The sequence below is a fragment of the Pinus tabuliformis genome, chromosome 8 (assembly GCF_031772625.1).
Source record: "Pinus tabuliformis cultivar Carrire ecotype Pingquan chromosome 8, CPIR1, whole genome shotgun sequence".
Classification (NCBI taxonomy): Eukaryota; Viridiplantae; Streptophyta; class Pinopsida; order Pinales; family Pinaceae; genus Pinus; species Pinus tabuliformis.
The window spans coordinates 918872901-918893012 of record NC_142294.1 but is presented as its reverse complement, the minus strand read 5'-3'; the positions used below and the strand labels follow the sequence as shown (position 1 = coordinate 918893012).

Here is a 20112-nt window from a genome sequence, read left to right as displayed (position 1 = left end):
CCAAGCTGAAAGATGGACAAAGCATGGAGAGCCCAGCTTTAAAAACAAACAGTACCACTGAACTCCTGGCAAAAAATCTTGCAAAAAACACCTATCCAAACACCCAATTTGGATAATCGGTCTTCTGCAACTTCTCGGAACCTCTCTGCTGCTCAAGGTGAGGTCCCGGCCTGCTGCCAGGGTCAGGGTTTGCTGCACAATAGATTTTGCATTAATCAGCTAGCTCTCTCCTCCTTCTTCCGACACAAAATGGCCTTTAAATAAACATGGCGGCAATTCCTCAACTCTTGGGTAGTTCTAACCACAGGCCAAGCAAAGTAAGCGGGTTTGATCCAAAATCAAGGATCTCGGGCCTAAAGGAGACATAGCAACAACCTTGCAAGTATGGCGTAACTCCTATGGAATGCATGTTTGACTCGACGGCTTTCACTATCGGTGTTCCAACCATCAGCGGACAATCCCAAGCCTGAACAACAAGCACTCTGTGATGGGGCGGACCCGTTGGGAATATAAAACATAGTATATAACTCATCGCATCCGGAAACCCCATCACAATCGCAATCGGCGCTCAACCATCGATGTATCGACCCAACCCTGCACTCTGTGATAACACAGATCTGTCGGGATTATTTCACAATGTATAAGACATTAGTTCTGGAGCCCTATCGCAAATTGCAATCGATGGAGGTCGGGGTGATACTCCACACAACTGCTCCCACTATGATTGCGACTTATCCCATCGCAACCTGACCTGCTCCCGGGATCAATTCCTTAACCTTCTGCGATGTGCGATTTGATCGCATCGCAACCTTGCTTTGCCGGGGGCTGATTCTTGAATACTCGTTCCTCCTCTGACCTTCGATATGTGATATCTCATTCGCAGCTGGAATCCTGTCGGGGCCAATTCTCCTTGAGCCACTTCTTCCCCTTGCTCCGATATGCGATATGCGGGACCAATGACAGCCTGCCACTTGGTGCTTCCCCATTCGCTGAGAGTGTCTGCCACGTCACTCCTCCTGCCATCTAGACAATTTAAACATAAAATTTGACCTGCTCTAACTTCTTCACATGAACTCGGATTCGAGTGTCGTTTGCACTGTTGGAAATGGGATGACGAGCACTTCGATCCGATGCTAAGTTTATCTAGATTCTTCCACTTTGAGTTTTGAGCCTTTTACCATGCCACTGGTACTTTTATGAAGATCCACGTGAATCAATCCTCCCAACTAAGAGAAGCTTTTGGTCCTCCAAAAACATTAAATAATCTGCAACTGCTTTGTACTTTGTCTGCACCGCAAGTGTCCTAACAGGTCATCCTTTCTTCTCCTTCACCTTTGTCCTTCAAAGCCATAAGCGATGAGCCAACACTTGCATCCCCTGCAAACCTGTAGTACGATGTCTTGCAAATTACATGTTTAAATATATGAACAAAAGAATGAGCTAAGCATCCCATACTTGCCACAAGTTTATAACACATACTATGTGGTCAAGTTTACATAAAAATGGAAACAATGCTCCAGCTATCAATACAAGGCCAAACATCATTGTTGCTTCAATAAGTGATGGAAAACACATCATCACTACAACACATGATTTACAAAAATAAGGCCAAACACTATTGTTGCTTCAATAAGTGATGGAAACACATCATCACTTTCACAGTTTAAAATGCAACACAAAATAAGGCCAAACATCATTGTTGCTGCAACAAGTGATGGAAAACACATCATCACTTTTACAGTTTAAAATGCAACACATGATTTGCAAAAATAAGGCCATGACATTCTACCACACCTAGAAGAACCATCTCTCACTTATCAAAGTGAATGAGTTGCTTCCTTGTGGCACATTCGCTGATCGAACAATTGTTTCACCTGGTTCAGCACAGATGCTTTGTCCTTGCGACGCTGCTTTGGATGGAGCCTCCAACATGTGGCTTTTGATGACCACCTCTGTCACAATGACTACAAAAAGTCTTCTTCCTCCAGATCTTCTTTACCTTCTTCTTCGCTTTCTATTGAGAGGGTCTTTCACGCCTCACTCTTTTTCGTGCTGCTATTCTTTTCCATCACTCATCAAACATATGGTTATGCAATCCACAAAAACTGCAAGTTCTTTTATGCCATGATTTTCGTTCATTATTAACAATACAATTGTAATCAAAATGAACATTAGAATATCGAGACTGGTTATACCTTTCTTATTGGTATCTGGTATGATCATGGGAACAAGAGCTTGCCTCACCTCTTTCTCCACAATGCATACTGCCATAGGTTTATGGTGATGTGTTCTGTCATCCTCTTTCCTCGACTGTTTCAACAATGTCGTGGAAGCTTCTGACATCTTTGAGCATTGTCCTTTAGTGCACCCCAACCTTGCGAATCGAGGTCTTTTCTCAACCTTTCCATGGATGAGTTATGCCTTGGCTTTTAACACCAAGTCCTTCTTCTTCCTTGTACCTCATCCTGGCAAGGAGTCTCATGTTTGTCCCTATAATTGGTATCTCCACATTTCCTACAGAAATTACACTATGTGAAGATAAATGAAGGGAAATCAACATCTTTTACCTCCATTGTCGATTTGGAAAGAACTGATGAGGGCTTCTCATCATCTGTTATTGGTGGTTCCCTGGCTGTTTTAGCGCATTACCCAACTTCCTTGCTGACATACCCAAGTCTCACCTGATGGGGTAATTCCTCTACTTTGATGGGGTTTATGATGCCTTGGCCATTAATGATGAGGCCCTTCCCCTCATACCCCATTCTCCTTAACAACTTGGAGTCGATTCCTGTGGTATGATTTTCAAAAACGATGAAATCGACATCAGGAAAAATACATGAAGTCAAAGAATTACTTTTTACCTCACAAGGGTCACGCTGCAGCTTTTCCAAGGAATCATCCTTAGCTTGTAGCTAGCGTAGCAACCTATATTTTTCCCCTTCTTCTTCTTGTAGAAGCCTCCTTGATCTAGCAAGCTCTGCTTGAAGACTCTGGTCGTTGCGCTTCAATTCTTCCAAGACTATCTTTGCGTCTTGCAATTGAAGCAACAATCGATACTTCTCCTCTTTCTCTTCTCGTAGTAACCTTCTTAATTCAACGTTATCTTCTTGAAGCCTCTGGTTAATCTCCTCATTCGAGGAAGGCGATGAATAAAACACATAAGCACCGGAAGATGTGGATGACGCATCGCTTTCCAATCTCTTTGTCTCCTCCTCTCTTCATTTCTCATACGCTTCATACATGATGTCCACCATTTTGGACATTCGCATGAAGGTCTCGTGCATTTCTTTATCATTCTCCATGGTTGCACACTCAGTCATTCACGCACACAATTTTCTATCAGTAAAAGACCGCTTATCTTCCCAACGCGCTTCAACATCCGCCATGTCTCCTCTTCATGATGCACGTCCTCTGAGGCTTATCTCTAGCTAGCGTACTCATGCAATTCAGATCAACTAAGCCCTGCTCTGATACCAAACTTGATCCAAGATCTTTTACTTACAGATGCATCATAATTACGTATAACATAGCTAATTAACCATGGAACTTAAAAAGCACATAAACAATGCGAAAATAACCAGAAGAACATAAAACCATGACACAATGATTTGATTACAGAGTTCGTCCAATTTGGACTACGTCTCGAGGCCCTACTCAATAGTGGGGAGGCCTTCATTCTTTAAGTGGCATAAAAAGAGATAAAAGTACAAACAACATTCTTTACAGTCCTTATACCTCCAAGCTGGAAGATGGACGAAGCATGGAGAGCCTAGCTTTAGAAACAGACAGTACCACTAAACTCCTGGCGAAAAATCATGCAAAAATGCATATTCAAACACCCAATTTGGATAATCGGCCTTCTGCAACTTCTTGGAACCTCCCTGTTGCTTAAGGTGAGGTCCCGACCTGCTGCCAAGGTTAGGGTCTGCGACACAATAGATTCTGCATTAATAAGCTAGTTCTCTCCTCCTTCTTCCGACATAAAAATGGCCTTTAAATAAACATGGCGGCAATTCCTCAACTCTCGGGCAGTTCTAACCATAGGCCAAGCAAAGAAGGCGGGTTTGATCTGATATCAAGGATCCCGGGCCTAAAGGAGACATGGCAACAACCTTACAAGTATGGCGTAACTCCTTTGGAGTGCACGTTTGACTTGACGACTTTCACTATCGGCGTTCCAACCATCAGCGGACAGTCCCAAGCCTGGACAACAGGTACTCTGTGATGCGACAGACCTGCCGGGAATATAAATCATAGTATATAACTCATCGCATCTGGGAACCCCATCGCAATCGCAATCGATGCTCAACCATTGGCGTATCGATCCAACCCTGTGTTCTACGATAACACGGATCCACCAGGATTATTAATCATAATGTATAAGACATCGGGTTTGAAGCCCTATCGTAAATCACAATCGGCGGAGGGCGGGGTGATACTCCACACAACTATTCCCATTGCGATATGCGATTGCGACTTATTGCATCGCAACATGACCTGTTCCGGGGGCTGATTCCTTAACCTTCCAGGATGTGCGATTGTGATTTGACCGCATTGCAACCTTGCTTCGCCGGGGGCCGATTCTTGAATACTCTTTCTTCCTCTAACCCGCGATATGCGATATCGCAAACGCAGTCGGGATCCTGTCGGGGCCGATTCTCCTTGAGCCGCTTCTTCCTCTTGCTTCGATATGTGATATGTGGGACCAATGGTAGCTTGCCACTTGGCGCTTCCCCATTCGCTGAGAGTGTCTACCATGTCATTCCTCTTGCCACCTGGACAAGTCAAACATAAACTTTGACCTGCTTTAACTTCTTCATATGAACTCGGATTCGAGTGTCGTTCTCATCGTTGGAATCAGGATGACAAGCTATTTGATCCGATGCTAAGTTTATCCAGATTCTGCCACTTTGAGTTTTGAGCCTTTTACCATGCCACTAGTACTTTTATGGAGATCCACCTAGATCAATCCCCCTAGATCCTCCTGGATCACCAGCTCATTTGGGCCAAAGAAGAAGAGTTTGGGAGTTGCCCTAATGCTAACGCGAAATAACAATGGACAAGCTTACTAATAGAATTTGACGCATAATACAAGACAAAGAGAACTAAGAGACATTCAATTATAAACTATGAATCACTTGCCTGGCACTACCATGGACGCCATAGGATATGCCATAGTCATAAATGTTTCCTCACTAAAGCCACCAAATTTAACCCATCCGCCACCTTACCAAACTCGCATACCTCATAGATATCTTCTGGAGGACATTCAAGATGCCAAACCCATACCCAATTGGGAAAAGACTCCTTTCGATGTGCTAGAGAGGCAAAATTATGCTTCAATGCCGAACCAATTATGCAAATACCAAGCACACTGACAGGATTCGATTCAAAACTCTAGGCAAAGTTAACTAAGAGACTATCAGGTATAAACTATGCATCACCTGCCTAACATTGCCATGGAGGCCATGAGACTTGCCAAAGTCAGCAACATATCCTCTTTGGAGTGAAAACTAAAATGGAAAGACCCCTTTGCCTATGGGAATTATGAGTCATGAATTTATGCCTCCGTTGCTCTAACCCACATGTGAGAGGAGTTATGGCCGCATCACCATTCATAAACTCCTGCCTACATTCTACAATCATCATTCTATGTGGATGTCCTGCTCTGTACTTGTACTATGACCTCCAAATGAAACTCTTGTATTGCAAGGGATTTTGACTTGCATCACCTACCTGTTATAAATAGATATGGGATGTCACGACATGAGTCGGGCTCCCTTCCACCTTTTGTTTAATTTTCTTCATGAGTAAAATAGTGTTATTTAAGCTTCCCCTCTGGGGTGAGACTATTATTTGAGCATAGGCTTTAGAGTCCTTTATTAGAATGTTAAGGACTTTCACGTTATGGTAGATTGCTCCATTCCTGTTCTCCATTGGTTTCAAGTTGCATGGCTCAGAGCTGGCATGCACGATTAACACTCTGATCAACTTTATTTTTGGTTTCTTGGGATGTGGAAAAAAGCTTTGTGTGGAAATTCATCTTATTCCCTTCAGAAGGTTTTCCAAGTGATTGTCTCTTGGCCAAGTTCTGGTTTGGAGATGTTAAATAATAATAAGCGAGTCCCCTAGGATGGTAATATTGGTCACTCATATAGCTTTAACTAGAAACAGACCTTGTAACATGCCATGCATTTCTACTTGGTTATTGGTCTTATATCCCGAATTCCATACCTAATTACAATTTTCCATTGAAACTATATAATACCCTCCTCCTCTTACCATCCTTTTCAATTTGATTTTAATAATGTACATCTATTTTAATAAAACTAATATAATTATTTATAAAGTTAACTATATAAAATAAGTTTTGATTTAATTTTAATGCAATATCTAAATTAAAAAAAATTAAGGTGAAATGGTTTTTCCTTAATAACTTTGATTAAAATTGGTGATGAATCCCAGAATTATTTGATTGTCATTTTATACTTCCTCATTTTGAGTGTGAAGCAGCGAATTTTCAAACACACGTTATATGATAGAAAGAAATGTAATTTAAAACAAAATGAAGGCTATTTCAAATGACTTAATCAGATTGTGTGGTTATTGTAACACGTTCAGACCCTCTGGACAACTTCAACTGGCATAATGTACACAGGATGTCAAAGAAGGCGATTTGCCACTGACATAGGAGCCCTCGAGTACTTGGATTGATTGGTGGCACAATTACTGAAGCTGCAGAAATGACATTTTCCATGGGAACGACACCTACCCTTTCCAGCAGCGGCCAACCCACTGCTTCAATTTCATACCTCCATTCTTCTTCTCTTCATAATACTACAGTTCCCTGGAGGAGGAGTGACGGGTACCGGGCACTCCCCACAAAACTGGTAATCGCTTTTTTATTTGACAAATATCTGCTGTTCCTTGGTTCTGAATTGGGCTGAAAACTGATTCTTCTATGCTTTCTGTTGGAGACCCAATTAAAGGTTTTTTTTTTTCAAAGGCAGGATTACATTTTTGTTTAATAGAATCCTTCAGTCTTTTTAGGACCAAACTGTAAACACTATGTGGTGACAACGCTGGCAAAGCTCAGGGTTTAAATGTAACCCCATGCGTCTTTGGCTACGCATGCCATCACTGTGGCCGAGGAGGTCTGCACCTGGACATTTACTAATTTTGGATTATCATGGTGAGCACTCTTCAAATGAACCTGCACGAAAGCGAGGGTCCAACAAAGGTCCCCAAAAGCAACCACAACCTCTGATAGATTTAAGATTTTGGGTAGAGATTTGAGCCATGGCCTCGCACTATTTCAAATTCTTGGATGTTAAAGTAGGTGTCTCATGATCACATATGCTTGTTGAAAAATGGGGTGGCATTGTGCGCCATTTTTGATGACCTATTAACATTCGACCTTCATTGGCCGCAGCCTGCAGAATCCAAAAAGTTGTAGCTAACTTCCATCCACTTCAGCTCGTCCCAGTGCTGCGTCCCGCTGTTAGATAAATCAGGCAAATTCAGTTATTTTCAAGTATAGAAATTTCCATCCTTTCATGGCTCCTGGTAAATTTGTTTGGTTAGAGGTTATAGATTTTATTAGATTGAACTGGATTCTTCCTGTGGTACGGGGACTACAGAGACAGTGCAGAACTGCATAGATAATTGTTACAAACAAACTCTGTATTTTGAATATTTGTTAATACGGATAAATTACGATATCTTCTACCGCCTGACTGTAAAGCAGGTCGAGAGTTGCAGTAAGAAAATGACTCAAGATAGCGTACTTTATGTTGACAGAAGCACATAATCGAGTATGTCTAAGAATATCGACCATTGCTTAAGGGCTCCTATGATTTAGGAAACAAATAGAGAATGAGCTCTAGCGTAACAGTGTTACTCCATAAAAGTCCTAGTGTCCTAGTGCCAGGCAAATTGCCTACCGACTGCAGCAAGAAGGAATGGCAACAACTAAGTATTAGGAGGCTGCAACATGTTGAAGGAAATGTAACTAGGTTCGGTCTTCATAAATGTACTTTTAGTTTTGATATATGTGTTTATTGAAGAAAAGAAATATTATTTTTATAATATATGTCAATGAGTTTCTTGCTCATTGAAATAGGTCTAGCACATGTTAAAGTGCTATAGGTGAGTCAAATGGTCAAAAGAAAATGTTGAAGACCTTAAGGGCATGTTACTCCATGTATATGTTTGTATAAGAGTCAAAGAATAACCCTCCAAGCAAAGTCAAGTCTCCTCCAAGCATGTGACACCACCAAAGAAACCATCCATAGCAAAGATAGCAAGTTGGCCTAAAAGGAGGGACAGTCCTCAATATATAGAGGCTGTCCACTCCATTATAATGTCAAGCATTCTCTCTGAAATCAGCGAAGGTAGAAGGTCAGAAAAAGGGTTGTTAAAGGACGAAAGAAGAGTCTCCAAGGGCAGCGAAGAAGGAGAGACCTAAACCGAAGTTGCAGGGATTCTTTTTAGGGTGAAAAACAGTCACACGTGCAAGAAATAGAGGACAGTCTGCGGTCACTACAGCAGTAAGATAACAGTCATATATATCTCATGGTTTGGGCTAGTATCCTAGGCCTATAAGGCCTCCTACTCAAGCGAAGAAGAGAGTCTCTCAAGCGAAGGAGAAAGGAACCAAAGTATAGGGGAAACCTCCCACACGTGCGAGAATCTAGGACTGCTGTACAGTCACTTCAGTCTACACCTACATCTCAAGAAGGATCTCATTTGGTTGAAAGAAGGAAGGTGTCTACACAAGTGAAGGATATCTCTAAGTATAGAAGAGAAGCATCTCATCTAGAGCTCACATAAACAAGGTCTAACAACAGTTGAAAGAAGGACGAAGTGCCGAGTAACGAAGTGCCAAAAGAAGGAAGACTAAGTGTCGGGGAACAAAGTGTAGAAAGGAGGAAGGACTTGACTTGTGCTTGGAGGACATTCTAGTCAAGGGTCTAAGGTTTGGCATTGATCAATAAGAAGCTTCAATAAGAGAAACTTACTAAAGGTTTTTCCTCTCAAGAGGAGAGAGGTTTTAGCTCTGGTAGAGAGCCAACATCTTGTGTTCTTGTTCTTATGTTTTTGGTAGCAGTTTGATGAAGTACATACACATGCATTACTAATAAGAAGAAGAAGATTAAGCTAACAAGAAAAAGTATAAAGACTTCACAAATTGTTATCAAGTCAAGAAGAATCATACTAAACCTAATTGCCCTAGATTCTTGAACACAACAAACTTCCATTTGAGATCAATCTTTCTAAGAATAGCGACCATTGCCTAATGGTCCCTAAGATTAAGGAAACAAATAGTGAATGAGCTCTAGAATAACAGTATTAATCCAGCAAAGTCTTAGTGCCAGGCAAACTGTCTGCCCACAGTAGCAAGAAGGAATAGCATACAACTAAGTATTAGGAGGCCATGGCAAACTTCCAATCAAGATCAATCTTTCTGAATGCTTGCTAGAGAGATGTCATTCAATAAATTCCACATATTGTCTGGTCAATGCTATTCTTCCATCTAGCATACTCCTTAAGGGAAGGTGGGTCATCTATTATAAGGTACACTAAACATTTCTGTAGTCACGTGCTTTCATTTAATGTTAAGGTCATTCTAATATAAATCACAGGTTGAGCTGGATGATTGACTACTCTTGATTGTATCCTTGTTCTCACACTTCACCTTGATTGTATACTTGTTCTCACACTTCACCTGAGAGGTTCTTCCCTTGCCCCTAGTGCATTGTGACTTTCCCTGGGTCCTTTCCAATGTTTAGGAGGGACACAAATAGGAGGCACTAATTGATATGGCGTGCCCAAGGTAATCCATATCATTTTCCATCACTCCCATGTATCCACCTCCATTCTTTTGGTTGATGATCATTTGTCCCCAGTATTGTCACCCTTTACCCTCATCTTTGAGAAAGGGCTTGGAAATTTTTCCCCGAAGAGATTGATGCAACTAAAAGAAAGATGAAAACATATATAGCCACAAATGAAAGAAAATGGAAAATGCAAAAGTGTTGAAATGTGTAACTAGGTTCGGCCTTCATAAATATGAAATGTACTCTTGATTCTTGTATATTGTAAAAAGAAAGAAAAAAATATTATTGTTATAATTGTAGCATGGGTTTCATGCTCAAGTTCATTTTATTTATAGGTCAAGCACCCATTGAGTGTTTCTAGGGTTTGTCCTAGTGTTAAGAAGTTAATAGAGTCATTTTCATATGAAGAAGACCCCATTGGGCACATTGTAACATGTCAAAAGAATTAATTTTGTATTTAAAAGTGTCAAAATACCCTCCAAGACCAAGTTGGTTTGGCAGTTAAGAAGTCAGTTTCATTAGGGCAAGTTGTCCTCCTTGGAAGCCTATATATAGGAGGGAACTCGGCCTCCTATGGACACTCATTCACTTCTCATCATTCAAGCGAAGGAGAAGCAGAAGAAAGGAAAGCGAAGAAGGATAGAAGGACGAAGGACAAATCTCTTGGGTTATTTCTCTCTCTCTCTTGCACGTGTGAAAGGAAGGCTAGGGTTTTGCTATTGACTTGAGGTGTATTTATATGCTTCTTAGGTGGTCAAATTAGCTTGCCGAGGCCGACTTGTACGTTTGTGTACTTGTGGGTTTCACACTGTCATGTCCCTTCTCAAATACATTTGTAACAGGGTGCTGCTACACATTTTTGCACAATTTTGGCTAAGGAAGAGAACCCATCATTTTCGACTTAGGGACTTAGGAGGCAATTCGACTTTATTTGGTTGCTAGTGGAATGCAGGGGCCACCCACATGAGCATTCGGATTAGACCATTTGAATGGCTTGGAGGGAAGTCGAATAGGTGGATGGAGGGGCCCACATGAGGCAAGGGAGGCCCAAGGAGTTATAAGGAGGGAGCAACTCTCATTTTGGGATTCATTCTTACATCTTGCAAACAAAATTACTTGACTGTTTGCTTTGCTGTTTCGCTGAGTCAACCGACTGTTTAGCCATGAATCTCTCAAGCGGGAGATTCAACCTCTACTTCGGGGGACCTTTCGTGCCCGCCCTAGAGAGGCAGTTCCACAAGTAGTTCAGGATTTGCGGGGGTATGTTACTGCACTTCCATTCAGCACAAAATAGGGAGTGCTTATTTCTGGGTAGCTGGAGATTACGCAGGGGGAGTTTGGAGCCATCAGAGATGAAGTATTTGTTGAGAGAGTTAGTGGACTGAGAGAGCAGCAATAGGCCAACATTCTTTGTGAGTTTTGGAGCCAACATTCCAGCAGTTCGAATTGCTGGGCTTGGGGACAACGTAGAGGCCATTCCAATAGTTTCGTGGAGCTTAGGAGCAGGTGCCATAGGTCGAAAGCCCATCTGGGAAGTCACGGATTTGATAGTAGGGGTTAGTCCATCACTTTGGGACCATTTCCGGGAGGATTTATAGGCAGCTTCCAGCAGGCCGAGTTTTGTTGTTGTAGCTGAGGTTGGGCTCCAAGAGGGTCAAATTTTAGAAGTCTAAACCAGCCAAAATCCTTGGTCGGTTTTTTTGGGCATAGGAAGTGGACCTTTTAGTCATTCGAACTTCAGCAGAAAGGCAGTTTTCTGGGGTAGCGCAGTGCAAATTGGTGCAGCAGTTGGACAACCTTCAGTTCAACCATTTTCTCACCTAGGTTTGATCATGCTTGTCCATTAAGACAAGCCCAGGTGCACTATCTTATTATCCATTGTATTTTGCCTTAGAAAAGTAATAAAATGGCTTAACAGTTCCTTATTTGCAACATTTCCATGGGTGTTTAATGTGTATTTCGTTTTTATATTCTGCTGCACAAAATATTTGCTTTATATCACTTGTATCCCTATTTAGGATCATTACAGTGGTATCAAAGCCTAGTTCTTGTCTCAACTGTGGGGATTGTCTCCTATGAGAGAAGGGGACCAGCAGAACATCACCTACTGAAGGCAGAGGTACCGGAGCAGAGAAAGAGAGCTGGAGATTACTCCAGACACGGAGGACAGAGGGAAAGCAGTAGTAGAAGAGGAGGGCATGGTGAAACCCAAGAGCAGGGAAGAGATGGCTTTTGACAACCTCCTGAGGGCCCTGAATGAATTAGCTAGGGGTCAAAAAGACATGTTGGAAGAGATCAAGTTGCAAAACAAAGAGAGGACCACTCCTAGAGGGTTTCTGTTTGGGGAAACTTCTGGGGCCTCTCAGCCATTCGATCACCCCTCACCAACAGCGCAACACCCATCAACGAGTGAGCCAACTTGTGCTACATTGCCTTCTTTCGTACTAGTGGCACAGATCGAACCTGCAAGGGGTGAAGACCACATTCAGATGGGAGACTATTTTAGAGAGTGGCAATCTATGGATGCAGACTTTAAGGAAGCTCTCCCTTTCATAGATTTCTGCAAGCTCAAGCAGAGTGAGAAGAACAAGGGTTTTGGAGGATAGGGAAACCAAAACTACGAGCTGCAGAGGACCATAGGGAGGATGTAATTCCCTACTTTCGATGGCACTATCAAGTGCACGGCTAGGGCTTGGGTTGAGAAGATGGACACCTACTTCCAACTCAACCGGATGACAGAACAGGAAGCCATCAAGATGGGCACGTTGCACATGGAGGGGGAAGCCCATGACTGGTGGTATCATGGTTTGGCCACCCTAGGGCATGGCAATGTGGCTTCTTATGAGGACTTCACTAGGAGGGTGGTGGAGCGTTTTGACCAGAGAGATCCAGAGGCCCATTTCAAAGAGTTGACCCATCTGCGTCAAACCGACAACCCAGAGTAGTACATCTCAGAGTTTCTGTGAGTATCAGTGATGGTTTCGGATCTGTCAAAGGCTAGGAGGCTGTACACCTTCATTGAGGGCTTTCTTGAGCCCATGTGTGGACTGGTGAAGTCACGAAGACCCTCCATGCTGCAGGAAGTAGTTTTGTGCACCAAAGATCTACAGGGGGCCATCCCCAAGACTAGAGCACCTTTTCCTGCACGGACCCCTTTTCCTCAAAAGGGGCATGAGATTAGACCTCCACCTCAGAGGACCACACAGGGAGGGGTTAACTAGATGATGAGCCATGAAAGGATCTCAGGGGGAGGAAGTTGTGCTTCACATGCAGGGAACCCTGGGCACCAGGCCATCAGTGCACTGCTGGTAGAGCACAATATATTGAGGTTTTTTTTGACAGTGACTAGGACGAGGTTGAGCAGGATTGTGGTGTGGCAGATGGTGAGAGTCCAACAAATAGAGCACCACCACCACCACCACCTCCACAAGGTGGGGCATCCGTTGCCCTAACTGGGGGAGTCCTTGCTTCCTTATGCGGGATTCCCAAATTCTTGACACTTAGGATCAGAGGCACTGTACATGACAGAGGGTGTCAGTCCTAGTTGACAATACCCACAATTTCATAAATGCCCAGTTGGTTCAGAGGAGGGGCCTCACCACGGCTGCGTTTGAGGGTTTCTCAGTCCTAGTACCAGGTGACCCTACCATATAGTGCACTTGATATGTGCCTTCCTTGACAATAGTTATGGCGAACTACTCGATGATAAACCATTTCTTTGTGGTCGATGTGCCAGACGCCAATGTGGTGATGGGTGTCCAGTGGCTGTATTCCCTTGGGCGAGTCACGACAGATTGGAGGAAGCCAGAGATGGAGTTCATTGGGTATGATGGCAAACTAGTAGTTTTGAGAGGCATGCAGTCTTATCCACCTCAGACAGCTTCGGCCCACAGGACGGAGGCAGATCTGTGACATGGGGACATTGCATGGACAGTTGAGTTGAGGATTTTAGAGGCTAGGGGATAGGCTCAGTTACCACCACCAGATATATAGGTTTTGCTGGACAGATACGCAACGGTGTTTGGGGACCTTCCACTAGGGCAGCCACCAGACAGGGGATTTGAGCACACCATTGAGTTGGAGCAGGGTGTGCAGGCAATGACCACCACCCCTTATAGGCATCCCAAGGCCTATAAGGACGAGATAAAGAAGGCCATTCAAGCGCTGCTAGCATTGGGCCATATTAGGCCAAGTTTGAGTCCCTTCACTTCTTCAGTAGTACTGGTGAAGCAGAAGGATGAGACCCTTCATATGTGCATTGACTAACGGGCCCTCAATCAGAAGGCACTAAAGAACCGATACCCCATTCCCCGCATATATGAGCTGATGGACGAGCTTAGAGGAGCCAAGTACTTCTCTAAGATTGATCTGTGTTTAGGGTACCACCAGATGAGGGTGAGGGATTAGGATATCCCTAAGACAGCTTTTCGGTGCCACTATGGGCACTTCGAGTTCCTGGTCATGCAATCTGGGCTGACCAATGCTTCGACCACCTTCTAGTCATGCATGAACCATGTCTTTTGGGGACAGTTGAGGAGGTTCGTGCTAGTTTTCTTCAATGACATTCTGATTTACAGCCAGACATGGGAGGAGCACCTCCAACACTTGGAGGAGGTACTACGCATTTTGGAGGAGCAACAGTTTTATGCCAAGCTCTCCAAGTGCGAGTTTGGTTTGACAGAGATGCTCTACCTAGGGCATATCATTGGTGCTGATGGGGTGAAGGTCCATGAGGAGAAGATTCGGGCCATCCGGGATTGGCTAGTACCCCGAGATGTGACTGCGCTGAGGGGCTTCTTGGGCATTTGCACCTACTACAGGAAGTTTGTCAAGGGGTTCTCACAACTGGCAGCACCCTTGACCGATTTGACCAAGAGAGGGGCTTTCGCATGGACTGATGGAGCACAGGTTGCCTTCGACCGCCTCAAGGAGGTGATGAGCAGTTGCCCGGTCTTGGCACTTCCGGATTTTTCCCAGCCATTCACTATGGAGTGTGATGCATCCGGGGTGGGAGTTGGAGCAGTATTGTCACAAGAGGGGCATCCCATTGCTTTCAAGAGTTGGAAGCTCCTACCACATGAGCTGTCATATTCCATATATGACAGAGATGTTGGCTATCATGCATGCATTGGCCAAATTTCGACAGTACTTGGTGGGCAATAGGTTTCGAGTGAAGACTGATCACAACAGTCTTCGTCACTTCATGGGGCAGCAGGGCCTCAATGACAGGTAGCAGAGATGGGTCAGCAAGGTGCAGGCCTATGACTTCGACATAGAGTATGTGCGGGGAAAGCACAATGTGGTGGCCGATGCTCTATCTCGAAGACCAGCTGGGTTATCCCTCATGAGCATCTGCCATGATTGGAAGGCTTAGCTATTGGTGGAGTACTCCAAGGACAGGAGGGCATGCAAGGTATTGGAGGGTACCCATGTAGATGAGCGTTACCGAGTGATGGATGAGGTCATCTATTACAAGGGGCGCATTTTCTTAGTACCCAACTCGCAGTTGAGAGAGAGGGTGCTCTAGGCAGCACATGACTCACCATTATCCGGGCACCAAGGGTTTTGGAAAACATATATGGCAGTCAGGGAGAGATTCACATGGAAGGGCCTCAAGGGGGACGTGTTGAAGCACGTACGGGAGTGTGAGGCATGTCAGAGGAACAAGGGGGAGCTGATCCACCCTACAGGATTGCTACAACCACTTCCCATCCCCGAGGGGAAATGGGAAAGTATCTCTATGGATTTCATCACAGGGCTCCCCATAGTGCAGGGGAAGGACTGCATCTACGTAGTGGTTGACAAATTGACCAAATATGCCCACTTTTTCGCCATCCCCACCAGATACATGGTTGCATAGGTTGTAGAACTGTTCTTTTGGGAGATTTTCAGATTGCATGGGCTCCCCAAGAACATTGTGAGTGACAGGGACAACAGGTTCATGGGAGGCTTCTGGCAGGAACTTTTCAGATTGGTCGGGACTGAGCTCACTCCTAGCACTAGCGACCATCCTCAGACAAATGGCCAAACCGAAAGGGTTAATCAGTGGCTGGAGGGGTACCCGGGGAACTATGTGACCGGTCAGCAGAGGGCTTGGATTCAGCAGTTGCATCTAGGCAAGTACTGCTACAACACCACCCACCACATGTCCATTGGTATGACTCCTTTCCATGATTTATATGGATATGATGCATTATCTTTTGCTGACATTGTTTTTGGAGATAGCCGGGCCCCAAAGGCCAAAGACTGGGTCCAAGAGAGCCAAGACATCCTCAAGGCTCTCAAGGATAACTTGGTGACAACCCAAAATCAACAGAAGGTATACGCAAACCGGCACAGGACAGAGAGGCATTTCGAGGAAGGGGACTTGGTATACCTTCAGCTACAACCTGACAGGCAGTCCATGCTGAAGCAAAAGGGAGGCGAGAAGCTACAACCACGCTTCTATGGGTCCTACTGGGTGATTAGATGAGTTGAAGAGGTGGCCTATGAGCTAGAGTTGCCTCAAGGGAGTAGGATCCATAATGTCTTTCATGTCTCATGCCTTAAAAGGGTGCTGGGACAACAGGTGACAACAACAGCTGATCTACCCCCACTAGATGATGAGGGCCACTTGGTTTTGGAACCTGAGGCCATCTTGGAGAGCAGGGAAAGGAAACTGAGCAAGACCATCAAGGAGGTCTTGGTGCGTTGGAAGAACTTGCCAAATGAGGATGTCACCTGGGAGGGTGAGCACATCTTGGAGCACCCAGCTTTGAGGTTGTTTGAGGGCAAGCAACATTTGGGAGGGGAGGACTGTCATACAGGGTGTTGCTACACAATTTTGCACAATTTTGGCTAAGGAAGAGAACCCATCATTTTTGCCTTAGGGACTTAGGAGAAATTCGACTTTATTTGGTTGCTAGTGGAATGTAGGGGCCACCCACATGAGAATTCAGACTGGACCATTCGAATGGCTTGGAGGGAAGTCGAATAGGTGGATGGAGGGGCCCACATGAGGCAAGGGAGGCCCAAGGAGTTATAAGGAGGGAACAACTCTCATTTTTGGATTCATTCTTACATCTTGCAAACAAAATTACTTGACTGTTCGCTATGCTGTTCAACTGATTCAACTGGCTGTTTAGCCACGAATCTCTCAAGCAAGAGATTCAACCGACTGTTTAGCCACGAATCTCTCAAGCGAGAGATTCAACCTCTACTTTGGGGGACCTTCCATGCCCGCCCTATAGAAGCAGTTCCATAAGTATTTCAGGAGTTCCGAGGGTGTGTTACAACACTTCCATTCAGCGCAGAACAAGGAGTGCGTATTTCTGGGTAGCTGGAGATTACACAAGGGGACTTTGGAGCCATCATAGATCAAGTATTTGCTGGGAGAGTTAGTGGACTAAGAGGGCAACAATAGGCCAACATTCTATGTGAGTTTTGGAGCCAACATTCCAGTATTTTGAATTGCTGGGCTAGGGGACAGCGGAAAGGCCATTCCAACAGTTTTCGTGGAGCTTAGGAGCAGGTGCAATAGGCCGAAAGCCCATACATGAAGTCAGGGATTTGATAGTAGGGGTCAGCGCAGCACTTTGGGACCATTTCTAGAAGGATTTATGGGCAGTTTCGAGTAGGCCGAGTTTTGTTGTTGTAGTTGAGGTTGAGTTCCAAGGGGGTCATATTTCAAAAGTCTAAACCAACCAAAATTCTTGGTGGGTCTTTCTGGGTTTAGGCCAAGGAGTTCGGGGTTAAAAGCATATAATTTTTTGGGCATAGGAAGTGGACCTTTCAGCCATTCGAACTTCAGCAGAAAGGCAGTTTCTTGGGGTAGCGCAGTGCAGATTGGTGCAGCAGTTGGACAACCTTCAGTTCAACCATTTTCTCACTTGGGTTTGGTCATGCTTGTCCATTGAGACAAGCCCAGGTGCACCATCTTATTATCCATTGTATTTTGCCTTCAGAAAAGTAATAAAATGGCTCAACAGTTCCTTATTTGCAACATTTCCATGGGTGTTTAATGTGTATTTCGTTTTAATATTCTGCTGCACAGATTATTTGCTTTATATCACTTGTATTCCTATTTAGGATCATTACACACACTAAAAGTTAAATGTTTCCTTGACCAAATTAAAAGCTTCCAAGGGCAAAGAGGGTCTTCTCTGGATGAAGAAGGCTGTCCAGAGGAGGACAATTGTCCCTGAGTTGCCAAATTAACACTCCCTCTCAGCTAGGGAGAAATTTCCCTTGCATCATGCATCTCATCTCAAATATCTCGTCATCGTCATCAAGTCATATCTCATCTCTGCTCATCTGCTGAACACTCTCAAATCTAAAGAATAAGAATCATAATAGGGGAGCTTAAGCTACCACCCTCTATCCAAGGACAATAGGCAAGATACTACTTACTATTAGGTAAGGATCACAACTATCCTATTGCCCACTGATCTTCCCAACTTGACCCTCAAGAGTTAGTGGTAGAACACCTGCATCCTCTCACTTGGGTAGGATACTACTTACCATAAATGGTAAGGACCTTAGCTATCCCAAGTCTCCTCACCATTTGGCTAGATGGGTGGCAATCCCAACAAGCTCAGGTTGTGGGTAGGTCTAGGATCCCAGCTGGGGTATACTCTGTCAAGTCCCAAAGATGACAATAGGCAGGATACAACTTACGATGTGGTAAGGATCTCATTTATTTGTCAAACAATTGGCAGGATACTTATTACCATGAGGTAAGGATCACAACTATCTTATTGTTTAGAGCTCCCTCAACCCATGAGCTCTCTGACTCAATTCCTCTCCTTAGCAGCTTAGATAGGGGGGAAGAGCATAGTTCGGTGTCCTTGATTAGCCGGGACCCTTACTTAGAAGGGTCGCATCCATCAGTCAAAGCTGCTCTCTGAAGACCAAGAACTTCCCTTTCGGCAAAGCCTTGGTAAGAATGTTTTCTATATGCTCATCAGTCGAAATATGATCGAGTCTCATGGCTCCTTTCTGCACCATGTCTCATATATAGTGATACCTGATCTCAATATGCTTGGACTTGTCATGAAACACGAGATTCTTTGCTAATTGGATCCCACTCTTGTTGTTGCAATATATCATCGTCATATCCAGAACCTGCTCAAACAACTCTCCAAAGAGCTTCCTCAACCATACTGCCTCGCAATTAGCCATGCTAGCAGTAATATACTTTGCCTCGGCCGTGCTCAAAGCTATGAACTTCTGCTTCCTGCGCATCCAAGATATCATGGCAGAACCCAAACTAAAGTAGCACCCTGATAATATTTTCAACCCAGTCAATATTAGTGTACCCATGAAGTCTCACGTCACAGACAATATATCTCAGACCAAGGTTGATTGTCCCATGCAAATATCTGAGCACGTGCTTGGTAGAAACCCAATATGCATGAAGAGACTTAGTCATTAATTGAATCAAAGTGTTGACTGCAAAACATATGTCCAGATGAGTGTTCACGAGGAATATCAATGCCCCAAGCAATTGTCGATACTTAGAGGGATTCGCCAAGTCAAGTCCAGCGGCATCTCCACATAACTTCTTGAAATTCATTTCCATCGGTGTGGCCAGGGACTTGCATTCTACCATTCCAAATCTTTCCAACAATTTCACGACATATTTTCCTTGAGAAAATAAAATTTCACTGGGTCTTTGCCACACCTCTAAGCCCAGGAAATAGTGCATCAAACCAAGATCTTTCATTTCAAATTCAGAGGCCAACTCCCTCTTACATTCGAGCATCAGAGGCTCACTACCTGTCAAGAATAAATCATCAACATATAAAACCAAAATGAGAGGCATACCTTGGACCACTTTGAAGTAGAGGTTTGGGTCAACATTGCTTCTTGTGAATCCAAGCTTCACCAGGTAGCTATCAATACGGGCATACCAAGCTCTGGGGGCTTGCTTCAAACCATATAGTGCCTTCTTCAACTTGCAAACATGAGTCTTCCTATCTTGTACTTCGAAGCCTAGTGGTTGCTCAATGAATACTTCTTCTTGTAGTATGCCATGAAGAAATGCAGTCTTTACATCCATCTGGTGAAGAGTCCATCCTTGACTAGCAGCAAGGGCAACAATCGATCTAATGGTGGTGTAGCGGGCAACAAGTGCAAATATATCATCATAGTCTTCTCCCTCTTTCTGGGAGAAACCTCTAGCCACAAACCTCGCTTTATATTTCTCAATACTTCCATCAACTCCATGCTTGATCTTTAAACAACCACTTCGAAGTCACGATAGACTTTCCTTTGGGTCTCGGAACAACATCCC

The 20112-nt window shown here is 44.1% G+C and overlaps 1 protein-coding gene across 2 annotated transcripts in view; it reads left to right on the top strand.

Annotated features, from left to right (window-relative positions):
* Nucleotides 1–6564: 6564 nt before the first annotated feature.
* Nucleotides 6565–20112, top strand: part of LOC149238518 (uncharacterized) — a 186713-nt gene continuing 173165 nt past the window's right edge. Inside the window, exon 1 of one of the 2 annotated variants that reach the window (XM_089373061.1) lies at nucleotides 6565–6890. In XM_089373061.1, the coding sequence (XP_089229187.1) occupies nucleotides 6744–6890 (147 nt within the window). In that variant the 5' untranslated portion in view covers nucleotides 6565–6743. The remainder of the gene's footprint in view (nucleotides 6891–20112) is intronic. The other variant, XM_089373062.1, reaches the window with a different exon arrangement.